The sequence below is a fragment of the Scyliorhinus canicula genome, chromosome 6, assembly GCF_902713615.1.
Source record: "Scyliorhinus canicula chromosome 6, sScyCan1.1, whole genome shotgun sequence".
NCBI classification, from domain to species: Eukaryota; Metazoa; Chordata; class Chondrichthyes; order Carcharhiniformes; family Scyliorhinidae; genus Scyliorhinus; species Scyliorhinus canicula.
Window position 1 is genome coordinate 69216817 of NC_052151.1, and position 26182 is coordinate 69242998.

Here is a 26182-nt window from a genome sequence, read left to right on the forward strand (position 1 = left end):
TGATCTGATTGAAACATTCAAATGCTGAAGGGACTTTACAGGGTACATACTGAGAAGTGTTCCTGGCTGGGGAATATAGAACAAGGGGCACAGTTTCAGGATAAGCATCTGATCATTTGGGAGTGAGATTCGGAGAAATTTCTTTACTCAAAGGGTTTTGAATCTTTGGCATTCTCTACCACAAAGGGCCATCATTGAATATATTTAAGGCCGAGGTGGGCAGATTTTTGTTCTCGTGGAATCGAGGGATGGGCCATGGTGGGAAAGTAGAGTTGAAACTTGATCGCACATGATCATATTGAATAGTGGAATATGTTCAGCAGGCTGTATGGTCTTCACCTGTTCCTATTTCTTATGTTCCCACATGTTCCCAAGATATTTGTGCTCCTCTACTTCTGGCTGTTGAGCATCCCCAATTTTTAGATTCTCCATATTGTTGGCCGCACCTTCCATTGCCTAAACCCCAAGCTCAAGAATTGCCTCCCTATACTTCTTCAGCTTCTCCACTGTACTTTCCATCTTTAAGACACTTCTTGAAACCTATATCTCTGCTCATGCGAACTATTAGTCATCTGCCCTCCAATTTCCTTATCTGGCTCGGTGCTTTGCTTTGTTTAATGGCACTCCTGGGGAAATGCCTTGAGATGTTTACTATTGTGTTAATGGTGCTATATAAACATAAGTTATTTTTCTTTAGACGTTGATGCTAAGGCACTCAAGCTGTTTTGAGTTTGCATTGAGGACTTGGATTCAAAAATCCAATGGAAATGTTTGAAAACAGCAAATGATCTAAGCTGACGGTGATCTAAGCTGACGGATGAGACAGCCAAGGACCAATAAACCTGTCAGTGGGTGAAACAATAGAACATAGTTTAGACATCGGGTAATTTAGGAGGAAAATCCGAATCAATTTGAATTCATTATACGATCACCCATTTATTTCTCTTAACCAGGATAAAGTGTGACTTTGCTTGTAGATTTGTGTGTCTTTGTAGTTTCCATTGGGCAAAGGCTTACTTTTTTCTCCCTCAGAATCTTGTAAATGTAAGGCAGTGTTTTTCAAACATTTTTTCCGGGGACTCATTTTTACCAACTGGCCAACCTTTGCGAGCCATGCCGGCCGACCTTCACGACCCACCATTTTCTCTTACCTTGTTTTCTGCTGTCAGAAATGGAGGAATCGCAATTGTGCCCAAAGCATATGAAGGGTAGGCAGCACGGTGGCGCAGTGGTTAGCATTGCTACCTCGGCGCCGAGGTCCCAGGTTCAATCCTGGCTCTGGGTCACTGTCCTTGTGGAGTTTGCACATTATCCCCGTGTTTGCGTGGGTTTCGCCCCCACAACCCCAAGATGTGCAGGCTAGGTGGATTAGCCACGCTAAGTTGCCCCTTAATTGGAAAAAATGAATTGGGCACTCTAAATTTTACATGAAGGTGACGTTCGAGAGCCGTGACCTGCTCTCTGCCTCCCTCAGGCAGGAAGATTACATAGTATTTTTTTTTTAAATCTTCTGCGTCTCTGATTGCGCAAATTCACAGTCTTCAGCCGCAGCAGTTGGCTTTTATATTCAATTTTTGTTTATTTTTTGTAAATTATAACAATGTTGTTGCGGGCATTTTTAATCAAAGAAACCAAAACCCATGTCATCGTCGGACTCTTCCTGTTTCTTCTCTTCCTTTTTCTCTTCAGCAGCAACAGGGGCAGCAGTGGAAACAACTGCTGCAGCAGCTGGGGCACTGTTACCAGCACCAACATTGCAGATCAGACTATTGACGTCAATATTAGCCAATGCCTTGGCAAACAGACTCGGCCAGAAAGGCTCAATGGTCACTCCAGCTGTTTTAATCAGGGCATTGTCTTTGGTGATAGTGACCTCGTCGTCGGGCAGGATGAGCGCGCTGCAGATACAGGCGAGTTCCGAGATGGAGGCCATGGCACTGGATCTCTGCGGGTGGGTCCGTAGGTGCTAGTCGCCGGGGGGAATCTCGACCTTAGCTTCGTTCAAAAGAACCGAGCACTTCCGAACCGGGCAGAGCGAGCAGCAGCCGGCTTTTAACTATGCAGGCTGCGAGCGGCCTTTTTATCATATAAAAAAAATGCGGCCGCACTGCGCGTGCATGCCAGCTCATCGGTGCTCATGTGCAGAGTTTTGCGCATGCGCACCGATGAGCGGGCTTGCACGTGCAATGCAGCCGCATTATTTTTAAAGGGAAAAAGGCTGCTTGCAACCAGCACAGTTAAAAGCCGGCTGTTGCGTGCAAAATTGCGCAATCGGGAGTACGGATGGCTCCGCAACCCTCCCGATACACGCCCACGACCCACCTGCAGGTCGCGCCCCCGAATGTGAAGATCGCTGATGTACGGTATTGGATAACAGAAGGAAAAGTGCACGACATACATGAAAAGAGATCCAGATTCAGCACTTGAAGTATACAGTAACCCTCAATGAGGAGAGTAGGGTGCTGAGCTATATTCAGGATTTAATGGTGTTAGTGGAGTAGATGCTAAAGCTATACACTACCCTGGTTACACTGTAACTTAAATACTGCACCCATTTTGGTGATTCAGACAATAAAATCCTGTAGGCAGTGTAGAGGTGGAACTAGGAGGATTAGGAATGAGGAAAGATTGCAAGGACTTGAACTGTCTTCACTAAAATGATTCTGGGAGGATCTCAAACAGATGGACATGACAGTAAGTGATATTGAAATGGTAAATCTGGAGCACTGCTTCAAATTAAATTACAGGACAAGGTGATGCAAGACAAATGTAGGATGAAGTTCTGGAAATTGTTGATGCACGTGTGGGATGGTGAGGATAATTGGATGCAAAGACGAAGCCATTTAAGAGATGGTTGTTTGCATTGTTAAGGAGCGAGGGCTATACGTGTTCCTGAATATATGGGCAGCATGGCTTTTTTCCTCCATTCTTGCTTTGTGATTGCCTTTTCGAACCAAGAGGGTAATTGTCTTCACTGCATCAAACGGGTCACTTGAATATGACTGGCACAGAAGAGGCATTATCACATAATTGTTTTAGTTCTCATCACAAATATGAACTCAGTCTGGTATGAAGTTACTTTATTTAAATCTAGTCACTAATGACTAGTTACCATTCTGCTTGGCTTTTAGCTTTTAGATTCTCGGACATACGCTGTTGCTTTTGACAACCCACCCAATCCTGGCTAATAATTTGCTGCTTCTTTCATGTACTCCTGCTTGTCTTTAATGTTCTTCGACTGGCAGTCCTTCTGTGCGGCTTTTTCAGTCTCCACACAAATAAGCATTATCCACATTACACAATTATTAATTCAAAAACCCAGGAAAGGAAATCGCGCTTATCCTGCTAATAGCAATTCGTTCAACCTGAGCATTAATGAGGGTGGTGATTTGTCAGAAAAATTGGGGGAACAATTATCTATGTTAATGCCTAGGGACTACAGGCTAAACATTGTCCACCTTTCCACTACATTGATATCTCAGCTGATTTCCCCACTCCCACAATGGAGTCAAAAGAGCAGTTTTACTCCCAAAATAAGAAGTATTTTAATAGTGCTTACTGACAAGGGGATCATCAATTCAGGGAGGGTCAGATAAATTTTATTAGTGCAGAGGGTTTTTGGAACCTGCAATACTTTTCTGCAAGGAATGAATGAGAAACAGACCTACATATTTTAAGCAAAAAGTAGGTAAATAACTGAAGCAGAGAAGGATGCAAAAAACCCAGCTGTACAACGTCAAGGTGGACTATTAAGATCGTAGTTTGAACAAAGGATTAGACATCTGATTGGATATTTACAGCAGAAGTTGGGTTTTGTTAGGATAGCAGCAACTGTCAATGAAACATCCTGCCCACCTTGGGAAGAAAAGCATGAAAGCCATTGATTCAATGCTATATCCAGGCGATTTGCTAAATTACTGTAGAGTACCATTGACAAATGCTGGCTGCTCGCTGGATGAACATATGTATAACTCGTACCATATTTGTAACTAATGGGGATATTGCACTGATAACTGGCATTCCTATTAAACCAAGTAAAAATATTCATGATTAATTTGGGCTTTTGAGTGTTCTCTGATTTGTTTCTTGTAATTCTCATGTCCAAATGGTGGAGTGACCTGTCCAGGGTAGAACGTTATGTCTTGGAGTGAGATTAAATTTGGATTCTCTCGCAGAGAGCTGGTGCACTCGCAATGAGTTCAATGGCCTGCTTCTGTGCTGTAATCGTCTGTACATCTATTCGGAGATTATGCACTTTGTGGTTTTCAGAAATAATAAAATGATAGTATTTGTATATTTATGATAAAACTGCATTTGATTTGAACATTGCCACTTCTGCTCACAATCTGGTGGCCAAGCAACGGAAGAAAGCCGAAAGTCCATTCAGCCCTTTGAATCTGTTGCTTCGAAACTGGTACACCTCCATGGGCTTCTCCCAAATGGCCATCTCTTGAGAAAATGATGAGGACAAAAAATCTCTTAATTTGAGCAAATGAAATGAAATTTGAGGATCGATTCTACACTTCAACCGTGGCCAGCTGCAATCCACCAAGGAAATTCCAACGGTTGTAGCAGAACTGTGGCCATGTAATGTAGGAAGGACTTGAGATTTTAGAATTTTCCATTCTTCTCCGTTCAAAAGAAGATGCTTTTTGCAGGTGTTTCGAAACACAGCTCCTCTTATTCCCCAGTGACATATTCCCTGTTTAATTGAGCTCTCCTATTCAGGGAGTTCATTGCATATTTCAACTAAGACTTGGAGTAGGAACAACCAGGTGTTTAAATCGTGAGTCATGTTCCAGAAAGTGACCACTTATCGACAGTTTTTTTGCACAAGTATAGAAGGAGTAAATTTACTGCAACCTGCTTCTAAACGAAACCCGACTGAGTGTTTAATAGATTATTGACTAAGATGTTAGTTTGGATCCAAAGGTAAATCATGAGCATAAAAAACAGTGTGTTTTTGTACAAAAATCAATTATACAATGTTACCAGCTATGTTTGTACTTTTAGGGCAGAAGTACTTGATGATTTAGGTCACTGGTTTGTCTATTTTAAGTAAGGTGCTTTAAGTGAAGGTACAATCGTGAAGGGCATCGTAACAATTGAATAATAATCTTTATTCTTGTCACAAGTAGGCTTATATTAACACTGCAATGAAGTTACTGTGAAAATACCCTAGTCGCCACATTCCGGCGCCTGTTCGGGTACATTGAGGGAGAATTCCGAATGTCCAAATTATCTAACAGCACGACTTTCGGGACTTGTGGGAGGAAACCGGAGCACCCAGAGGAAACCCACACCGACACGGGGAGAACATGTAGACTCCGCACAGACAGTGACCCAAGCCGGGAGTCGAACCTGGGACCCTGGCGCTGTGAAGCAACAGTGCTACCCACTGTGCTACAGTGCCACCCTGTGAACAGAAGTAAATCAAGAAGTTCTGCTTTGAACCAGAATTTTTAAAATGTCGACACCAAGATTTAGTTTTAAAAGCTTGAGGTTTTATGGAAGTCCAACACTGACAGGGATGTAAGGAATACCACAATTTCCTTTCTATGACACTCTGCGAATCCACTTCCCTGTCCTCTTCCCTTGATCTTCACTTTCCATAATTCAGTGCAGAGTTTCAGTCCATTATACAAGCATGTTCTTTCTTCACAGCAGCTTGTCTTCTCCTTCCTGTCTGATCTCCGGCATCCAAGAGGTTCATGATCATTTTTCTCCTGTCTAAAGCCGGTTACTGTCCTGCTGACTCAGCCTCTTTAAACGCGCAGGTGTCTATTCATCTTTTAGTCACCCGTCTTTTCTTTCCCCATAGTCTCCGCTCTATTTTCATTTCTTCCCTTGCTATTGTTCAATTGATGTGGAGATGCCGGCGTTGGACTGGGGTGAGCACAGTAAGAAGTCTTACAACACCAGGTTAAAGTCCAACAGGTTTGTTTCAAACACGAGCTTTCGGAGCACGGCTCCTTCTTCAGGTGAATCACCATTCACCTGAAGAAGGAGCCGTGCTCCGAAAGCTCGTGTTTGAAACAAACCTGTTGGACTTTAACCTGGTGTTGTAAGACTTCTTACATTGTTCAATTGTGCAGCTTTCAATTTGCTTCCTTTCCACCGCAGCATCCCAGCTTCTCACCTTCTAATCTCTCATCAGACTCATGCGATCCAGCTTTGTGGTATTGTTCTATCCTGGTTCCACTTTAACAACACCACAAATAGATTTTCCTTGTATGTGTGCATGGTTACCTCTGGTACCTTGGGTACTATCCTTAGCTCCCTCTTCACCATTTCCATGCCCCTGATGATTTCTGAAAGGAGGAACCTGTTTTTACATATCCCAGTGATTAAGAACATAACGTAAAATGAAACTTGAAAAAGGGCCAGATGTAGGCCTTAACAGCACTGTTGGTGTATCTACACAACAGAAACTGCAATGGTTCAAGAAGGCAGCTCATCACCACCTTCTGACGGGCAATTAAGGATAGGCAATAAATGCTGGCCTAGCCAGCGACGTCCGCATCCCATAAATTAATAAGACAAAATGGTCTTTTGAGCCTTCAGTGCCGTTCAATAAAATCATGGATGATCTACAATCTCAACTCCACCTCCTTTCCTTATGCCTATACCCCTTGTATTTTTAAAGACCAAAATGTTGAATGTTCTTTCGGACTGAACATTGACAGAGGTGGTAGGGAATTCCGAAGATTCACAACCCTTTGTGTGAAGAAAATTCTCTTGTTTCAATCCTAAATGGCCTATCCCTTATCCTACTACTACCATTGTGTGCACTGATGAACAGCGAGGTGTCAAATTTGAACTTCAGCCAGTTGGCAGCCTCTTCATCAGCCTGCTGTAGGGTAGTGATTCCATCACTGAAGCACAGGTTGATGCACTTGCCACTTATATGCATCATGATTTGTACTTCCCAACAGTTACACAGGGGTGAGTCACAGTATCCCCGATAGAGGTTGTTGCGGCAGGAACCGACTCGTGTAAAACGTGTTCAGTTTGACCCATTCACTGCGTGAGAGGTCAAAGCTGTGATTCTGTGGGTTCATCGACTAAGTGCTGATTCTGGGCTGTGTTGTTGTTGTGCCACAGGTCTGCAGCAGAACTGCCTAGCCTGGGCATGTTGATCCAGATTGGCCGCCTTGATGAGGGGTTTGTTAGGTGGCTGGTGATGTCTTCTACCAGTGACCGAACCGGATTTCTGTACACTCTTTCTAGCAGTCGTGCTGTGCTAGCTAAAATATGGGTTTGTGGTGGCGCTATGTTGCAGAACAGGTAGCCAATTTATGTTAGTTGACCAGATTACTCTTGAGATGTTCCTCATGATCTCATTTAGCTGGGTATTCACCAGTTTACAGTGCACACGTTCTTCTAGACAGAAGTGCAGTACATAGCTACAGAGTCCCTTATGCTGAGACTATGCTGCCTAGGTCTAGACTCCAGCTTGGAAAAACAGGCTCTTTGTATTTACTCACTACTATGTTTCGGTGAGATCACCTATCGTTCTTGTAAATTCCATAGAGTATGGTCTCAGTCTACTCAAACTCTAATCATAGGACACCCCTCTATCCCAGAAAACAGTCTGGTGGCCCTTCCTTGTGCACAGAGACCAAAAGTCTATATCATCCTCCAGGTGTGATTTCATCAAAAACGTGTATAATTGCAGCAATGCTTCTTGACTATTGTACTCCAGGCCCCTTGCAATGAAGACCAACATGCCATTTACCTTTCCATTTGCTGGCTGTACCATCTCCTGCTCCCTTGACCACCCACTTTATTTCCTATTTTCTACGTTAACTAATCGGAAAATAGGGGCTTTTCACAGTAACTTCACTGAAGCCTACTCGTGACAATAAGCGATTTTCATTAATGGTTTTCTGCGGGCGGAGCTCAGGCCAACAATACAAAAGACAAAGCTGAAGCATTTGAAACTGTCTTTTGCCAGAAGTGCCGAATGGGTTATCTGTCTTGGCCTCCTGTGGTTCCTTGCATGTCTGACTTCAAGCAATTTGATTCATCTAATGTAAAACAAAAAGGTTGAAGGCATAGTTATTGAGAGGAGTTATAGGGAGGTAGTCACACCTCAGGTAAAAGAAGAAGGTAGATGGGGGTGTGGCATTGTTAATCAAGGGAAGTATTACGGCGGTAGAAAGGACGTTTGCGGACTCGTCTACTGAGGTAGTATGGGCCGAGGTTAGGAACAGGAGAGGAGAGGTCACCCTGTTGGGAGTTGTCTATAGACCTCCGAATAGTTCCAGAGATGTAGAGGAAAGGATTGCAAAGATGATTCTTGACAGGAGCGAGAGTAACAGGGTAGTTGTTATGGGGGACTTTAACTTTCCAAATATTGACTGGAAATACTATAGTTCGAGTACTATAGATGGGTCAGTTTTTGTGCAGTGTGTGCAGGAGGGTTTTCTGACACAGTATGTAGACAGGCCAACAAGGGGCGAGGCCACATTGGATTTGGTACTGGTTAATGAACCCGGCCAGGTGTTAGATTTAGATGTAGGTGAGCACTTTGGTGATAGTGATCACAATTCGGTTATGTTTACTTTAGCAATGGGCAGGGATAGGTATATACCGCAAGGCAAGAATTATAGCTGGGGGAAAGGCAATTATGATGCTATTCGGCAAGATTTAGGATGTATAGGATGGGGAAGGAAACTGCAGGGGATGGGTACAATCGAAATGTGGAGCTTTTTCAAGGAACAGCTACTGCATGTCCTTGATAAGTATGTACCTGTCAGGCAGGGAGGAAGTTGTCGAGCAAGGGAACCGTGGTTTACTAAGGAAGTTGAAGCACTTGTCAAGAGGAAGAAGAAGGCTTATGTTAGGATGAGACATGAAGGCTCAGTTAGAGCACTTGAGAGTTACAAGTTAACCAGGAAGGACCTAAAGGGAGAGTTAAGAAGAGCGAGGAGAGGACACGAAAAGTCGTTGTCGGATAGGATCAAGGAAAACCCTAAGGCTTTCTATAGGTATATCAGGAACAAAAGAATGACTCGAGTAAGATTAGGGCCAATCAAGGATAGTAGTGGAAAGTTGTGTGTGGAATCAGAGGAGATAGGGGAAGCGTTAAATGGATATTTTTCGTCAGTGTTTACACTGGAGAAAGACAATGTTGTCGAGGAGAATACTCTGGTTCAGTCGACCAGGCTAGATGGAATTGAGGTTCACAAGGAGGAGGTGTTAGCAATTTTGGAAAGTGTAAAAATAGATAAGTCCCCTGGGCCAGATGGGATTTATCCTAGGATTCTCTGGGAAGCCAGGGAGGAGATTGCAGAGCCTTTGTCCTTGATCTTTATGTCGTCTTTGTCGACATGAATAGTGCCGGAAGACTGGAGGATAGCAAATGTTGTCCCCTTGTTCAAGAGGGGGAGTAGAGACAACCCTGGTAATTATAGACCTGTGAGCCTTACCTCGGTTGTGGGTAAAATGTTGGAAAAGGTTATAAGAGATGGGGTTTATAATCATCTTGAAAAGAACAAGTTGATTAGCGATAGTCAACACGGTTTTGTGAAGGGTAGGTCATGCCTCACAAACCTTATTGAGTTTTTTGAGAAGGTGACCAAACAGGTGGATGAGGGTAAAGCGGTTGATGTGGTGTATATGGATTTCAGTAAGGCGTTTGATAAGGTTCCCCACAGTAGGCTATTGCAGAAAATACGGAAGTATGGGATTGAAGGTGATTTAGCGGTTTGGATCAGTAATTGGCTAGCTGAAAGAAGACAGAGGGTGGTGGTTGATGGCAAATGTTCATCCTGGAGTTCAGTTACTAGTGGTGTACCGCAAGGATCTGTTTTGGGGCCACTGCTGTTTGTCATTTTTATAAATGACCTGGAAGAGGGTGTAGAAGGATGGGTTAGTAAATTTGCAGATGACACGAAGGTCGGTGGAGTTGTGGATAGTGCTGAAGGATGTTATAGGATACAGAGGGACATAGATAAGCTGCAGAGCTGGGCTGAGAGGTGGCAGATGGAGTTTAATGCGGAAAAGTGTGAGGTGGTTCATTTTGGAAGGAGTAACAGGAATGCAGAGTACTGGGCTAATGGCAAGATTCTTGGTAGTGTAGATGTACAGAGAGATCTCGGCATCCAGGTACATAAATCCCTGAAAGTTGCCACCCAGGTTAATAGGGCTGTTAAGAAGGCATATGGTGTGCTGGCCTTTATCAGTAGGGGGATTGAGTTTCGGAGCCACAAGGTCATGCTGCAGCTATACATAACTCTGGTGCGGCCGCTCCTGGAGTACTGCGTGCAGTTCTGGTCACCACATTATAGGAAGGATGTGGAAGCTTTGGAAAGGGTTCAGAGGAGATTTACTAGGATGTTGCCTGGTATGGAGGGAAGGTCTTACGAGGAAAGGCTCAGGGACTTGAGGTTGTTTTCGTTAGAGAGGAGAAGGCTGAGAGGTGACTTAATAGAGACATATAAGATAGTCAGAGGGTTAGATAGGGTGGACAGTGAGAGTCTTTTTCCTCGGATGGTGATGACCAACACGAGGGGACATAGCTTTAAATTGAGGGGTGGTAGATATAGGACAGATATCAGAGGCAGTTTCTTTACTCAGAGAGTAGTAGGGGTGTGGAACGCCCTGCCTGCAACAGTAGTAGACTCGCCAACTTTAAGGGCATTTAAGTGGTCACTGGATAGACATATGGATGAAAATGGAATAGTGTAGGTCAGATAGGCTTCAGATGGTTTCACAGGTCGGCGCAACATCGAGGGCCGAAGGGCCCGTACTGCGCTGTAGTGTTCTATGTTCTATGAGTACAGCAAAAGCCATGGGCCCAGCAACATCCCGATTATAATACTACAAGTTGTGCTCCAGAATTAGCTGCACTCTTAACCAAGTTATTCCCTTATAGTTACAGCACTGGTCTCTATCTGGCAATGTGAAACATTGCGCAGGGATGTCCTGTCCACAGAAATCAGAACAAATCCAATCTGGCCAATTACCACCCATCAGTCTACTATCAATGGTCCACAAAACTCCAGGAAGGAGATAATTGCTCCGGTGAGCGAACAGAGGAGATTTAAAAGAACGTTGCCAGGGCTTGCAGCCATGAGGAAAGATTAGAGAGGCTGGGGTTGTTTTCCTCGGAACTGAAGAGATTGAGGGGAAACCAGGTTATGAGGGGTCTGGATGGGGTAAACAGGGAATCCCAATTTCCCCTAGTAGAGACATTAATTACTAGGGGGCACAGGTTTACAGTGATCAGTAGAAGAATTAGAGGAGACATGAAAAATTTCTTCACTCTGAGAGTGTGGTGGGTGTTCAGAATTCAATGCCTGGTTTGGTGATGGAGGCCTAAACCCTCATCGCATTTAAAAGGTACCTGGATCTGCGCCGCAAGTGCAATTGGCTGCAAATCTATGGACCGAATACTGGACGGTGGGGTTAGAATGGACAGATAAGTTTTGATTTTGTTTTGGCCAGCGCAGGCACGGTGGGCTGAATGGCCTCTTTCTGTGCCGTAACGTTTCAATTGTTCCAAACAGATGGAAAGGGTTGCCTAATCATCAATACCCTACTCACCAGTGCTCAATTTGGGTTCCATTAGGTTGACTTTGCACCAGAGCTTGTTACAACCATGGTCCAAACATGGACAAAATAACTGAATTCAAGAAGTGAGCTGACACCAAGGCAGCATTTGACCTGATTGTGGCATCAAAGAATCCTAGCCAAATTGAAGTCAATGGGATGTTGGGGGGAACTCTCTAACAGTTGGAATCAGATCTTGCATAAAGGAAGGTGGTTGTAGTTGTTAAAGGCCAATCATCACAATCCTGAGTCATCCCTGCTGGAGTTCCTCTGCCAGTGTCCCAGGCCCAACCATCTTCAGGTGATTGTGGACGATCAGACAGGATTCGTGAAAGGCAGGCAGCTGACAGCTAACGAGAAGATTGCTTAATGTGATCATGATGCCCCCGACGGGCAAGGAGGTGGGGGTAGTGGTGGCAATGGACGCTGAGAAGGCTCTTCGAACGGGTGGAGTGGGGCTATCTGTGGAAGGTGCTCGGACAGTTTGGGTTCGGGGAGGGACTGGTGATTTGGGTGAGACTACTGTACCAGGCCCCAAAAGCTAGTGTTAGGACAAACAGGGTAGTGTCAGATTATTTCAGACTACATCGCGGGACCAGACTGGGATGCCCACTCTCCCCGTTGCTGTTTGTGCTGGCCATAGAGCCGTTGGCGATTGCTTTGAGAGCTGCAAAGGGATGGAAGAGAATGACCGGGGCGGGGTGGAACATAGGGTCTCTCTCTATGCGGACGACCTGCTCCTGTACGTGTCGGACCCACTGGCTGAGATGGAAATATACTGGAAACATTGAGGAAGTTCGGCCGGTTTTCAGGGTACAAATTAAATATGGCCAAGAGTGAGATGTTTGTGGTGCAGGCAAGGGGCCAGGAGAATAGACTGAAGGAGCTGCCATTTAGGCTGGTTGAGGAACATTTCCGGTACTGGGCATACAGGTGGCACGAGACTGGGGCAGGTTGCACAAGTTAAATTTGACCAGGGTGGTGGAACAAATGAAGAGGGAGTTTCGGAGATGGGATGCACTCCCGCTGTCACTGGCGGGGGATGGATGGGGGATTTCGAACATGGCGGGGGTGAGGAGGGTGGGCGATATGTTCCTGGAGGGGAGCTTTGCGAGTTTGAGGAGCTTGGAGGAGAAATTTGGTCTGGTAAGGGGAAATTATTTCAGGTACTTACAGATGCGGGACTCTGACTGCAGACAGGTCCCATCCTTCCCACGCCTCCCGCCAATAGGGATCCAAGACAGAATAGTCTCTAGAGGAGAAGGAGGAGAGGGTAGAGTCTCAGATATTTATAAGGTGCTCATGAAGGGGTAAGAGTCCCAGACGGAGGAACTGAAACTCAAATGGGAGGAGGAGCTTGGCGGGGAGATGGAGGACGGGCTGTGTGCAGAAGCCCTGAGTAGGGTAAACTTAACCGCAACATGTGCCAGGCTCAGCCTGATTCAATTTAAGGTCGTTCACCGGGCCCACATGACGGTAGCTCGGATGAGCAAATTCTTTGGGGTAGAGGATAAGTGCGCTAGATGCGGAGGAGCAAACCAGCAAACCACGTTCACATGTTTTGGGCATGTCCTAAGCTTAGGGGGTACTGGGAGGGATTTGCGGGGATCATGTCCCGGGTGCTAAAAACAAAGGTGGTGATGAGTCCAGGTGTGGCAATTTTTTGGGATTTCGGAAGACCCGCGAGTCCAGGGCGAGAAAGAGGCTGATGTTCTGGTCTTTGCTTCCCTGATAGCCCGGTGACGAATACTGCTAGTATGGAGGGACTCGAAACCCCTGAAGACTGAGCTATGGCTTTCGGACATGTCAAGTTTTCTGGGTATAGAAAAAAACTAAGTTCGCCTTGAGGGGATCTGTTCTGGGGTTCGCCAGAAGGTGGCAACCATTCATCGACTTCTTCACGGGAGAGTGAACGTCAGCAGGGCCGGGGGGGAGGGGGGAGATTAGAGTAGAGTAGGAGGGATAAATAGGCGGGTAGTGTCGATGGGAGAGGAGCGGGCTTGTGAAGTATGGTTCGATTGAAGTATTGATTTTACATTGATGTTTGCACATTTTTGCCTTTTTTGCGTTTTTTTGTTATCTGTAACTGTTTACAATGCTTAAAAATGCCTCAATAAAATTGTTTAATTTAAAAAAAAAAGACCAATGGGGCAATGTCATCGTGAATGTCTAACAAGCTGTGCACCAGGGACACGTTCATCAGGCATATCATATTGTATGAAGCATAGGTACATCTTGTAAAATGACAAAGCAGGTCATGTTTTGTGAAACCGTTATATTTGAATACAAAAGTTAAAAGTTCCAGAGGAAGGAGGATGTGGTGATATACCTGTGGACAGTGCATTTAGCTAGGAATGTAACCTCCAACCAACTGGTGGCGATAGAGATCCATCTCATTACTCTGCACACCTGGCAGTTGGTAGCAAGATGTACAAGAAGACAGTCGCACTTAGAGTAGCTCCAGGATTGGGCGGCATGGTGCAGTGGTTAGCACTGCTCCCTAAGGGCGCTGAGGACCGGGTCACTGTCTGTGTGGCGTTTGCACATTCTCCCCGTGACTGTGTGGGCCTCACCCCCACATCCCAAAGATGTACAGGCTAGGGAGATTGGCCACGCCTAATTGCTCCTTAATTGGTAATCAAATTGGGAGTACTCTAAATTTATTTAAAAATTAATAAAAAGAGTAGCTCCAGGAGAATTCACTGAATTCATTTAGTAGCCATAGTCTGTATATTAGTTTCTTAGTTATCTTTTCCACGTGTTTATTAATAAATCATCTTTTATAGTTCATTAGCTATATGTTCTGTGTACATCATTGCAACGGTTACATCACCGAACACAACACACACAAACTTATTCACCTATCACTGCTGTACTCACTGGCCTAGATTGGCTCCCAATTTTAAAAATCGGATCCTTGATTTAATATCCCTCCATGGCTTCATCCCTCCCTATCCCTGTAATCTCCTCTGATTTCTGTGTTAATCCAGTGTTGGTCTCACCGCTACTCCAATTATAAATGATTCACCATTAGTGGGAGTGCTTTTAGCAGCCAAGATGCTCAACTCTGAAACTCCTTCCCTGTATTTCTCGACTTATTTTTCCTCCTTTAAAACAGTACTTAAAATCTACATCTGACCAAGCTTTTGATCACCTGCTCAGTATCAAAATTTACTTAATGTTTCTGTGAAACGCCTTGAGACATTCCATAATATTGAAGGCACTATATTATTACAAGTTGTACTGTATATTAATTTTGTTTTGCGCACATTTGCTATCATTGAATTCTCCACATCAACATCCTGGGAGTCACCATTGACCAGGAATTTAACTGGATTAGCCATATAAACACTGGCTTAAATGTAGGTCAGAAGCTGGGAATTCTTCAGTGAGTGACTCCCCTCCTACCTCCTTAAAGCTTATCCACCATCTATAAGGCACCAGTCAGGGATGTGATACACCTGTCTGGATGAGTGCAGCTCCATCAACACTTGGGAGCGTCATGTCGTCCAGGACACAGCAAGCCGCTTAACCGGCACTCTGCCCACCACCTTAAATATTCACTCCCTCACCAAGGTAGCAGTGTGTCCCATCTTCCAACCTGTCTTGGTGCATTCATCCAGGTAAGTGCAAAGTGTTCCATCACACTCCTTCACTCCTGACTTGTGCCTTTATAGATTGTGGACGAGCTTTAGCGAGTCAGATTGGGAGTCACTCACTGAAGAATTCCCAGCTTCTGACCTGCTTCTAAAGCCACAGTGTTGATGTGGCTAATCTAGTTAAATTCCTGGTCAATGGTGACTCCCAGGTGGAGGATTAAGGACAGCAAACATACACAAAACAACTGCAGCAACTCGCAAAGTTTTCTTCAACAGCACCTTGAAAACCCATATCCTCTACCACCTAGAAGGACGAGGGGAACTAAAGAATGGAAACACCACCATCTGCCAAGTTCACCTCAAAGCTACACACTATCTATCCTGACTTGAAACTTTATTGTTGTTCCCTTGCTGCCGGATCAAATCCCAGAACTTCTTCAAACAGCACTGTGGGTGTACTGTTCCACACCGTTTGCAGTGGTTCCTGAAGGTGACTCGCCAACACCATCACAGGTGCAATTGGGAATGGGCAACAAATGCTGGCCCTGCCAGCAGCACTGCATCCCATGAAAGAATACAAAATAACTTGCTGAATTTCTTCTACCTTGCTTCTCATGTCTGACTTGTATTAAAGTTTAATATTCTAGGACTAAAGTGCATGATCCTTGAACCCATTTTAATTTCTATCATCGTCGCTGTTCCCCAGAGAATCCCTTCAACTTAATTAGAGGTTCTACATTTTTTTTTAAATCACCATTTGGGAAAGATAATAAGGCAAGTGATAGAATATTCCCATGATGATGTTGACTGAACAGTGAGCTCTTTTAATTCTGCAGTTGAGTCAGAGGATGGCTGTGAAGAGAATGGGCCTGAAGAACTGGTCCTGGAGAGTGACCTGATGCTGGGGCAAGAACTGGAGTTTGAAGACGCTGAGAAGATCATGGGCTTTGATAAAGATTCAAAAGGTTTGAAAAACATTTCCTTTTTTTTGTGATCGCAAAATATGTTTTTTGAGACTCGTGCTTCTCTGGGACTTGATGTCCATGAGTAACAGTAATGGACCAGATGTTTAGATTAATATTGTCCAGGGCACTTTGCCCCTTGCACATTGCTGTTACTCACTTTTTAATTTTCTCTGTGGATTTGTCACACTTGTATTGTACTTGATCACTGCCAAGAACAAAATGAAACATGGTGGCAATTAGAGAGAAGTAATGATGATAATCCTGGAGCTAATATGAAAATAACATGCATTGTCAAAAACTAAAGCCGCCTTCTCTTCCCTGCCCCCATTATACAAAAGCTACAAAACACTCATCAAATTAACAATGCTGTGCACAAAAAAATCAATCCCCCTCATTGTATCTTCATAATTTTATATTGTATTATATTCATGAAAGGTCAATGGAAATAGGGTGGGACCCATAACCCCAATAACTAGCAGTTACACTCACTACTTTGTAAGCATTGCTCCTGTTGATCAGTTATATAAGCTGCAATGTTCTGAATGAAAGACGCTCTGTTTTCTGTATAGGTGAAGGATTGAAGACAATGGAAACTCATTTTCAGATGATTTTCACATAATATATGAGTGTTATTGGAAAAATTGGTTGCTTCTTCATCACCTGATAGATCTTAATTTGCTCAGCGCTGTTGCAATTTAAGGTCAGATTAGGTATAATAACTGAAAGACGTCAAATCAGTCACTTTTCATTTAAATACGGTTGATATGGGCATATAGTAGAGGGCTCAAGTAGTTTGATTTTAAATCTGCATAGAGTTCCCAGGTGATCATGCTCTGAAGCTCAGTTGTGAGTGGGCAGGTACTGGAGGACTGCAGTGTGAACAATGGGGTGCTTGTATTCAAAAGGAGAGACAGCAAATCTGGCTACATATAGACCCACTTGTATGGTTGGGAAACTAGAGACTTTAATTAAGATCTATCCAGAAAAAGAGCAGATACTGCTTGAAAAAAAGACACCAAAACATTTTGTCTTGCACTCATCGTTTTATTGGGTTCCATCCTGCACTCAATTCAGCTTTGAAATGGGGCAATCAAATAAGCTCCTTTTCCTCTATGTGCTATTTGAGAAATCTGCCAATGGTTTCTTCATTCATGTCTGCCACAAGCTTGCTTTCACAACACGTATGCATTGGGATTCCAACAGTTCCGATTGCTCTCAGATTGGTCTTATCGGCAACCTCATAAATAGAGCCCAAGTATTTGCTCACTATACAAGCTTGATGCTGAAATAAGGCACATCAGAGCTATCTCCCAAGGAAAATGGCTGTCCTGATCAAATCATTGCTTGCTGTATATCACGCAAACGTATGAATGGGCCTAAGGCCCACCACTTCTGGTCCTGAAAAGTGCCCAGTCTACCTCAGATTGTATTGCAGTAGCAATACCAGTAGTATTCTCCGTGAACAGGAATTTGCTGCCAAGCCAAAAAGACACTCTGCTTATCCTGCATGTGATTAATGTGTTAAATGAGTTTTATTACCGATGTGATGCCAAGTAGGCCATGCATCCCAATGACTGGCAGATTGTATCAAGTGGCACATTTCTTTGGCTGTTCCCAAAGGGCAAAGTATTGACCGTACCTAACCTGCCTGTGCTTGCAAAACTCAAAACCTAGTAAATGTGATCCCATGATTGGACAGAATCATAGAATTTACAGTGTAGAAGGAGGCCATTCGGTCCATCGAGTCTGCACTGGCCCTTGAAACGAGCACCCTAACCAAGCCCAAACCTTCACCGTATCCCCGTAACCCCACCCAGTACTTGCTAAACTATCCTGATTGTGCTAAGAATTACACTGACAACCAAATTAAGATTATCAGTTGGGCTTGTAGTGTGGCTCATTTGCACGTGCCGGCAGTTATATCTCTTCTCACACAAGGCGGTGTCCTTTGCGGACAGAAGGAGTGCGTCCAGGAATTGCATCATCTTCAATTAAACAAAAGCTTGGGGCAGCCATTCCCTGGTTCACAGAATTTATAGAATTTACACTGCAGAAGGAGGCCATTCAGCCCATCGACTCTGCACCGGCCCTTGGAAAGAGCACCCTACCCAAGGTCAACAACTCCACCCTATCCCCATAACCCAGTAACCCCACCCAACACTAAGGGCAATTTTGGACTCTAAGGGCAATTTATCAGGTCCAATCCACCTAACCTGCACATCTTTGGACTGTGGGAGGAAACCGAAGCACCCGGAGGAAACCCACGCATACACGGGGAAGATGTGCAGACTCCGCACAGACAGTGACCCAAGCCGGAATCGAACCTGGGACCCTGGAGCTGTGAAGCGATTGTGCTATCCACAATGCTACCGTGCTGTCCACTGTTCATTGGTGAAGGAATTGTCCCTGAGGATTCAGTTGACCTGCCTGCATTGAATTTGAACGAAAGTTGGCAGTTAACTCTTCCCAGGTGCATTCTCCATGGTAATGCCTCCAACTATTAAGAGTCCACTTGCCAGCCAATCAGCATACTCGCCTCATGCATTATAAATTGCCGTTCCCATTGCAACTGGTATTCTTGCAAATCTGCCCTGATGAGTGCAAAACAAAAAGCTTCGACAAGGTGGCTTTATAGGAATATGGTGTATTGAAACAAAGCAATTGTTGCCAAGCTGAAGGAGAAGACAATAGGGCAGGTGACAAATAGCTTGGCTAAATGGAAGTTTTTAAGGGAGGGGGGGTCAAAGACATTAGTCCCCAGACAGCAGAAGGCTTGACTGCCATTTGTGAGGTGAAGTAAGTTGACTGTACAAGAAGCAAGAATTAGATGTGTGCAGAGATATCTTAAAAGGTTGAAAAGTTGAATTTGAACATACGGATGATTTTATCATTGAAGCTTGACCTGACCAGCTCCACTAGAACAGGGAGATGGGTGAAATGTGCAAATTAGGATAATTATTCCAATATGGAGCATAGTGAGGTCAGCCAACAAACTCTTGTTTGTCATGATTGAAGGTTAGATTTGATAGATTGTTGAGAGAAAAGGGGAAGATGGAATGTGAGAAAAGTGTGACTTTTATTTGTTTTTGGGATGTGGGCATCACTGGCCTGATCAGCATTTATTGCCCATTCCTCATCGCCCTTTGAGGAGGTGTGTTGTTGCCTTAATTATGTGAGTGGAAATATTAACTTGGTGGAAAATATATGCTAAAATGGGCAATTTTAGCTGAATGACCTGTTTCTGTGTTGTAACGTCCCTGTGTTCCTAGGAAGGATTACAGTTCATTATTTCCCAACCCTGTACGCCATTTTTATTAGGGCAAGAAATTGGGATTGTATAAATTTTTTTTTAATGTTGGACAGTATATTTGTATTCAGTTAGTTCAAAAAGATAAATGTTAATATTTCCTGCAAGTAAAATGCAAAAGTGTCTAATTTATCTTTGTGGCAAAAGTAGTTCCCCCTTGCTTTGTGCGAAGTTGACTCCAACGCCATCTTCTTTTTGTAACAGTTTATTAAAATGAATAGATAAAGGCTGCAATGAAGGGATGAGAAATGCACAACAGGATATAGGAAGGGAACTGCAACAAGTTTCCTCACAATCCCGATTTAGAAACTGAAGCGTAAAATCCCTGTTGACTCCTTTCCATTCCAAATCATCCACCAGCTCTATGTGAAACAATTATTATTCGCTTTGTCATAGTGTCTTTAACACCGGAAACCGTCCCACATCACTTCTCAGAAGTGAATCAGACAAAAATTAACGCTGAAACAAAGCAAGAAATATTGGAGTGAAGACTAAAGACTTGGCCGAAGAGCGAAGTTTAAAGAGGGGTGTAAAGGGGGAGAGCGGGGTTTTAGGAGGGAATTCTAAAGCTCGGGCCCTAGATAGCTGCCAGTGATGGGGCATAGAGAATGGGGGGATGTAAAAGAGATGGGGCTGGAGGAGCACAGCATTTTCAGAGTAGTTGCAACACTGAAGATGGGGAAGGATGAGGTGATGGAAGAATTTGAACACATAGCTGAGAATTTTAAGTTTGATACTTTGCTAAGCTGTTCGTGATTGTAAGTGTAACACTGCGACTTGGTGTATGTTGGAATGTGAGCTGCAGAGTTTCGCTCATACTTATAGAGGGTAGAAAATAGGACTCCAGAAGAGCATTGGAATAGTCCCGTTAGGATGTCACAAAAGCATGGATGAGAATTTAGGGAAGGTTGGAGATAGCTAATGCTATAGTTGTGGAAATAATGGGGAGAATTTGGCGGTTTCTGGCCTTTGCTTCGTGTCAAACAAGGGTATCGATGTTGCAAAGATTAATTTCAAAAGGAGCAAAGGAAAAGGTTGTGGGAAACAGAAGGGACATGAAATAGAACAGAGGAACGATGTATAGAGAAATCGTAACACAAAGATAATAAGAGAAGGCCATATTCTTGAAATGAAAAATGAGTGAAAATCGCTTATTGTCACAAGTAGGCTTCAAATGAAGTTATTACTGTGAACAGCCCCTAGTCGCCACATTCCGGTGTCTGTTTGGGGAGGCTGGTACGGGAATCGAACCGTGCTGCTTTAAAAGCCAGTGATTTAGCCCTGTGTGCTAAACCAGCCCCTTGAACTTTACAATGCAAGAAGAGACACATCAACAAAAGAAAGCACTTGTATTCAAATGTGTTAGAAATTTCTCAAAGTACTTCACATGCAGCAGATTTTGGAGTAATGTCACTGTAATGCAGGTGAATGTGGCAGCCATCTTGTACATAGCAATACCCCTAAACAGCTCTGGGATCAATGAGTTGATCTTTTGATAATGTTGGCTGAGGGAAGAATGTTGCTCAGAACTCTGGCCTTTGAATGTACCTGGAATTTTAACATCCAACTAACCACCAAAACAGTATTTTGTTTTTTATTGATTTATCCGGCACATTGAACCTCCAAAAATGCTTCGTTCTCAGTAGTGTACTCCAGCCCTGGAGTGGTGCTTGAATCCCATTTCTAACTCGGATGACAGCACCACAAACCAATCCAAGCTGACAAAGAATTGAATGCAGTGTTCAAAATGGGTTGATTACAATAGATAAAAGGGGAATTGGTATTTGGTCCACAAGGGCTAATTGATAGGTTAACTTAAGCAAGTTGGAAAGCAAAGAATGATTATGTTTGAATTGTGACCTACACTGTTTGACGATGCAGGTTGCCGTTTGGGGAGATACAGGAATTTGTATCCAATACAAACAGATGGAATTGTTCAAGCTAGATATAGTTGAGCTAAATGTGGCATGGTGGCACAGTGGTTAGCACTGCTGCGTCACAGCGCCAAGGGCCCAGGTTCAATTTTGACCTGGGGGTTTCCTCCCATAGTCCAAAGATGTTCAGGTTAAGTGGATTGGCCATGCTAAATTGTCCCTTAGTGTCCAAAGGTCAGGTGAGGTTACTACGTTACAGGGATAGGGTGGGGGAGTGGGCCTAGGTTAGTGTGCTCTTTTAGAGGGTCGATGCAGACTAGATGGGCCGAATGGCCTTTTTCTGCACTGTAGGGATTCTATGAAAGGCAGATGTGGGAAGAAAGAAATGCCTTAAATAATTACTTAAGGTCAAAAATGAGAGATTTATCAGTTGGTGTCAATGAGGAAAGAAGAAATATCAGATTTTTAATCATTAGAGTTAATTATACTATCGTCATTGGCCATGGACTTTTATGCCCATGAATAGATGGTGGCCAAATCAGTCTTTTTTATTGGTACTCATCCCTAGTTGCCCTGACATTGTGCTGTGGGATTTTGTATAACTTAGTGACTTGTTAGGTTTTACAATTCAACCATGTAGAATGGGTGATGGAGTCACTTGTATGCCTCGTCAAGTCGTGTTGACTGGTTTCTTTGCCTAAAGAAAGGACATGTGCAAGCCAGTTTGATTTTGGTGACAGTCCAGCTGCTTTTCATATTTTCTTTCTGATTCCATGTCATAAACTCTCTGAGTTCAGGATTTTCTGTGGTTAGATTTGAGCATGCAACCTTTGGGTTGTTAGCCCAGTAGCAAAAGTTTGATACAACTGTAACCTCTTTCCATCAATTTCCCCGATCAGTACAGGTCAAGTGCACTGATATTCATTTAGTGATAGAATCCCCAGATGAAAAGAGTTGCTTTGCAGCAAAGAAAATACTTTGCAGCAAAGAGGCGACTCAGAACCTTAGCTTTTTGCATGTTAATTCTCATCGCTCCACCCTGAGTAGGGGCTTTATAACACTGCTCCCTGAAAATGAAGGAAATACAAAGAGAACAAATATTGTGAGTGGCAATGCCTTGAGTAAAGCATCAAGTCAGAGCAAACAGCCAGTCTAAGCATGGCCGACGTGGAGTACTGCAGTTCAGTGGTATGGTGAACATTGTTATTAATTGAAACAAAATCAAAATTCAGTGGGTGCTGGAAATCTGAAAAATAAACAAAAATGTTGGAAATTTCAGAAGGCCAGGAAGCATCTGTAGAGACAGAAAAAACAGAGTGGTCAATCATAGTGATACTTTGAACTACGAGCAAAATGAATGACTTTAAGTTGATTTACTGCAAAATAGTAATGATGTCCAACAATAGGGGTGAAAGAAGACAGTAAGGGTGATGGGTGAAGGGAAGGGACAAACAAAAACCACTATCAATCAATAGATTTCCAAGGGATAATGTTAAAGGTGTTGTTTTCTGAGGCCAGAAGTGAAGTATATGGCATCGTAGATTGATGAGCTAATTAACAGAGAGGGACCTGAAACGGTAGTAATGTTACATGTTGGTATTGAAGATGTACGTGGAGATCCAGAGATCATAAATGTTTGTGGATCTGTGTTTTTTTTTAAGGTGTAAATCTGATCAATGTTTTCAGCTACATCTAGGTGTTAAAAATAAACAGGAAACAGATTTACATGATTGCTAATGGAAAGCTGAAATTGTTTAGTGGAAATACAGAAGAATAAATGATTATTCCTATGGAAAGGAGAGGTTGCACATAATTAGGTGGGAGCATAAACATTTGATGCTGTTTAGTTGAAGTGAATCCCAGTCGATCCTAAAAATGCAGGAGAGCAACTCTGAACGTTTTTCATCTTTGTCCTTTAATAGATATTCTGAAACAGAATATTAGAAATAATATCGATCAGCATAAAATGAATATGATTAAGATGAAAAAAATAAGAAAAAGGGAGAGATATTGTTGCACTTAAGACAGAATATTACAAATACGTACTTGGAAGTTATGTTCACTCTCAGCTGCCTGGCTGCAGAAGAACCTGAAAATCTCCCCACTGGTCATGCAGCAAAATCTGGCGCCTTTATGATCACGTATGGACGGCTGAGCAAAAAAGCCTTCATGGAGCTGTGCACTGAAACAGATTGCCCGCGCACGCCAGAGAGGAAATTAGAGACAACATTGATTCAGAGTAAAATCGTGCTTGTTTTTCCAACGCCCACATAAAGTTGGAAGTTATCAACAGTATACAAAAATAGCTTTATAAATATTGACATTACTGAGCCATGGTTCAGCATTTTATTAAAAATCTGAGCAGGTCTTTTTATCCCTCGCCCAGGACCTTCATTTTGTTCATTGATGTCAATGTGAGCACGGACTGGAACAGTCACGCGTTCAAAATGACTGACAGACGATCCTAGGGCATTCCCATCACTGGAATTGCATTTTCTAACTTTTTTCCATAGAATCCTTACAGTGCAGAAGGAAGCCATTTGCCCATCGAGTCTGTACCGACCCTCTGCAAGAAGCACACTTTCCCCCACCCTATCCCAAGCATGGTAGCACAGTGGATAGCGCAGTTGGTTCACAGCTACAGGGTTCCAGGTTCAATTCCCGGCTTGGGTCATTGTCTGTGTGGAGTCTGCACGATCTCCTTGTGCCTGCGTGGGTTTCCTCCAGGTGCTCCAGTTTACTCCCACAAGTTCCGAAAGATGTGCTTGTTAGGTGAATTGGATATTCTGAATTCTCCCTCGGTGTACCCAAACAGGCGCCAGAATGTGGCGACTAGGGGCTTTTCACGGTAACTTCATTGCAGTATTACTGTATGCCTACTTGTGACAATAGAGATTATTAACCCATGACCTAAGCTGTCAACCTTTGGACACTTAAGGGGCAATTTAGCATGGCTGGTTCACTTAACCTGGACATCTTTGGGCTGTGGGATGAAAACAGCACCTGGGGGGGAAACCCACGCAGACACGGGAGAAAGTGCAAACTCCACACTTACAGTCACCTAAGGCTGGAATTGAACCCGGCTCCCTGGCACTGTGAGGCACCTGTGCCACCATGCCATCTTTTAAAAAATATATATTGTGATCTGGGCATAGCTAGCACGACTGGCATTTTAACAAACATTATTTGCAGGATGTGGGCATTGCTGGTTAGGCAAGTATTTAGTGCCTACCCACAGTTGCCCTTCAGAAGATGGTGGTCCGCTGGCTTCTTGAGCCACTGCAGTCCCTGAGGTGTAGGTACATCCACTGTGCTGTTAGGGAAGGAGTTCCAGGCATTTGCCCCAGCGACAGTGAAGGAACGGCGATATATTTCCAAGTCAGGGTGCAGGGGAACCTCCAGGTGGAAGGGTTCCCAGGTATCTGCTGCACTTGTCCTTCTAGATGGTAGTGGTCATGGGTTTGGAAGGTGTTGTCTGAGGAACCTTGCTGAGTTACTGCAGTGCATCGTGTAGATGGTCCACATGTGTAGCTAATACTATTTGTCAGTGGTGGAGGGTTTCAATGTTTGTGGAAGGGGGAGCAATCAAGTGGACTGCTTAGTCCTGGATTGTGTCGAGCTTCTTGAGTGTTGTTTTTATGGCCCATGGTGAAGATACTCTTACAATACTATTAGGTAGGCATTTCCAGGATTTTGATCTTTTATCTTCTTTAAAAGCACAATCATACCCTTATCATATTGTTCTTTTAATGAACAACTCCAAGTTTTCAAATTGTAATGATAGACCGAGAGCTGAAATTAGAAAAATGCAATTCAGATGCTGAGTACTGTGGATTCCCCGTGCACTTTGTAAAGTTGTACTGAGTTATTTTGGGCTTGTAACTGCTCCCACTCATACTGTCAATGAATGCTCTCAACTTCCATCTACTTTCATGAGACTCGAAGATGTTTGCATAAAATAGTCATGTCAGAGGTATTAGTGAAATAGATGAACTGAAGTGTTTTTTTAGTAATGTATTTAAAGCTTGGAAGGATATATTTAGCAACACCCTACATTCACTGTAGAAAAACAATCCTTGGGTCTTAATGGAGAAATAATCAGACCAAGTCAAGGAGACATGGATAGGATGGGTATAGAGGGATACGGAAGTAGGAAGTGCTGAGGGTTTTGGCTAAGGGTGGTATGACCAGTACAGGCTTGGAGGGCAGAAGGGCTTGGGCTGTTTTGTTCTTTGTTCTTTGAGACAGTAGGAAGGGTGAACTCTATTTTGGTCAAATAGATGTGATTTGAAGAGGCCTTTAAAGGAGGAGATGAAGGTCGTTACATGGAAATGATTTGGGGGAGAATTGCAGGACAGAGAGCTGAAACAACTCAAGGTATGGCTACCAATGGTGGGTTGAGGTTCAGAGGTGGCAGAGTATGGGAGCGAAATGCTGTTATATGTATGTGATATGGCAAAATGCTGAAGAATATTGGACAGTGGAGAAGCATGCATGCAGATAGGCATCTGTACTCATAAAACAACTAATTAACTCGTGAAAACAGTAGACTGCTAATAAGCTCAGGGACTTGAAGGTGGTGAAAAACAAGTTAACGAAGAATAACAGACGTCACGTGTCTGACGTTGTGGTCCAGGTATAAAAAGTAAGCGATTGGAACTGGTTGTAAACAAGTGGTTATTAAAAAATCAGACAAGATGGAAGAAAGCACTTCCTTTGAATAAGAGAAACCAGCAACAAGCTGAAGGTGTTTATCATTGGCATAGTGGGCAAAAGTGAGCAGGAATGCTAAAGACTGCAGATGCTGCAAGTCTGAAATAAAAGGTAGAATTTTTTTTTTAATCCCATGACCCACTCATTTTGCCTTGCACCATCATC

The 26182-nt window shown here is 43.5% G+C and overlaps 1 protein-coding gene across 1 annotated transcript in view; it reads left to right on the forward strand.

Annotated features, from left to right (window-relative positions):
* LOC119967222 (zinc finger protein 845-like) overlaps nt 1–26182 on the forward strand; it is a 60371-nt gene that overhangs the window by 6504 nt on the left and 27685 nt on the right. Inside the window, exon 2 of the mRNA XM_038799452.1 lies at nt 15995–16123. Within this exon, the coding sequence (XP_038655380.1) occupies nt 15995–16123 (129 nt within the window). The remainder of the gene's footprint in view (nt 1–15994; nt 16124–26182) is intronic.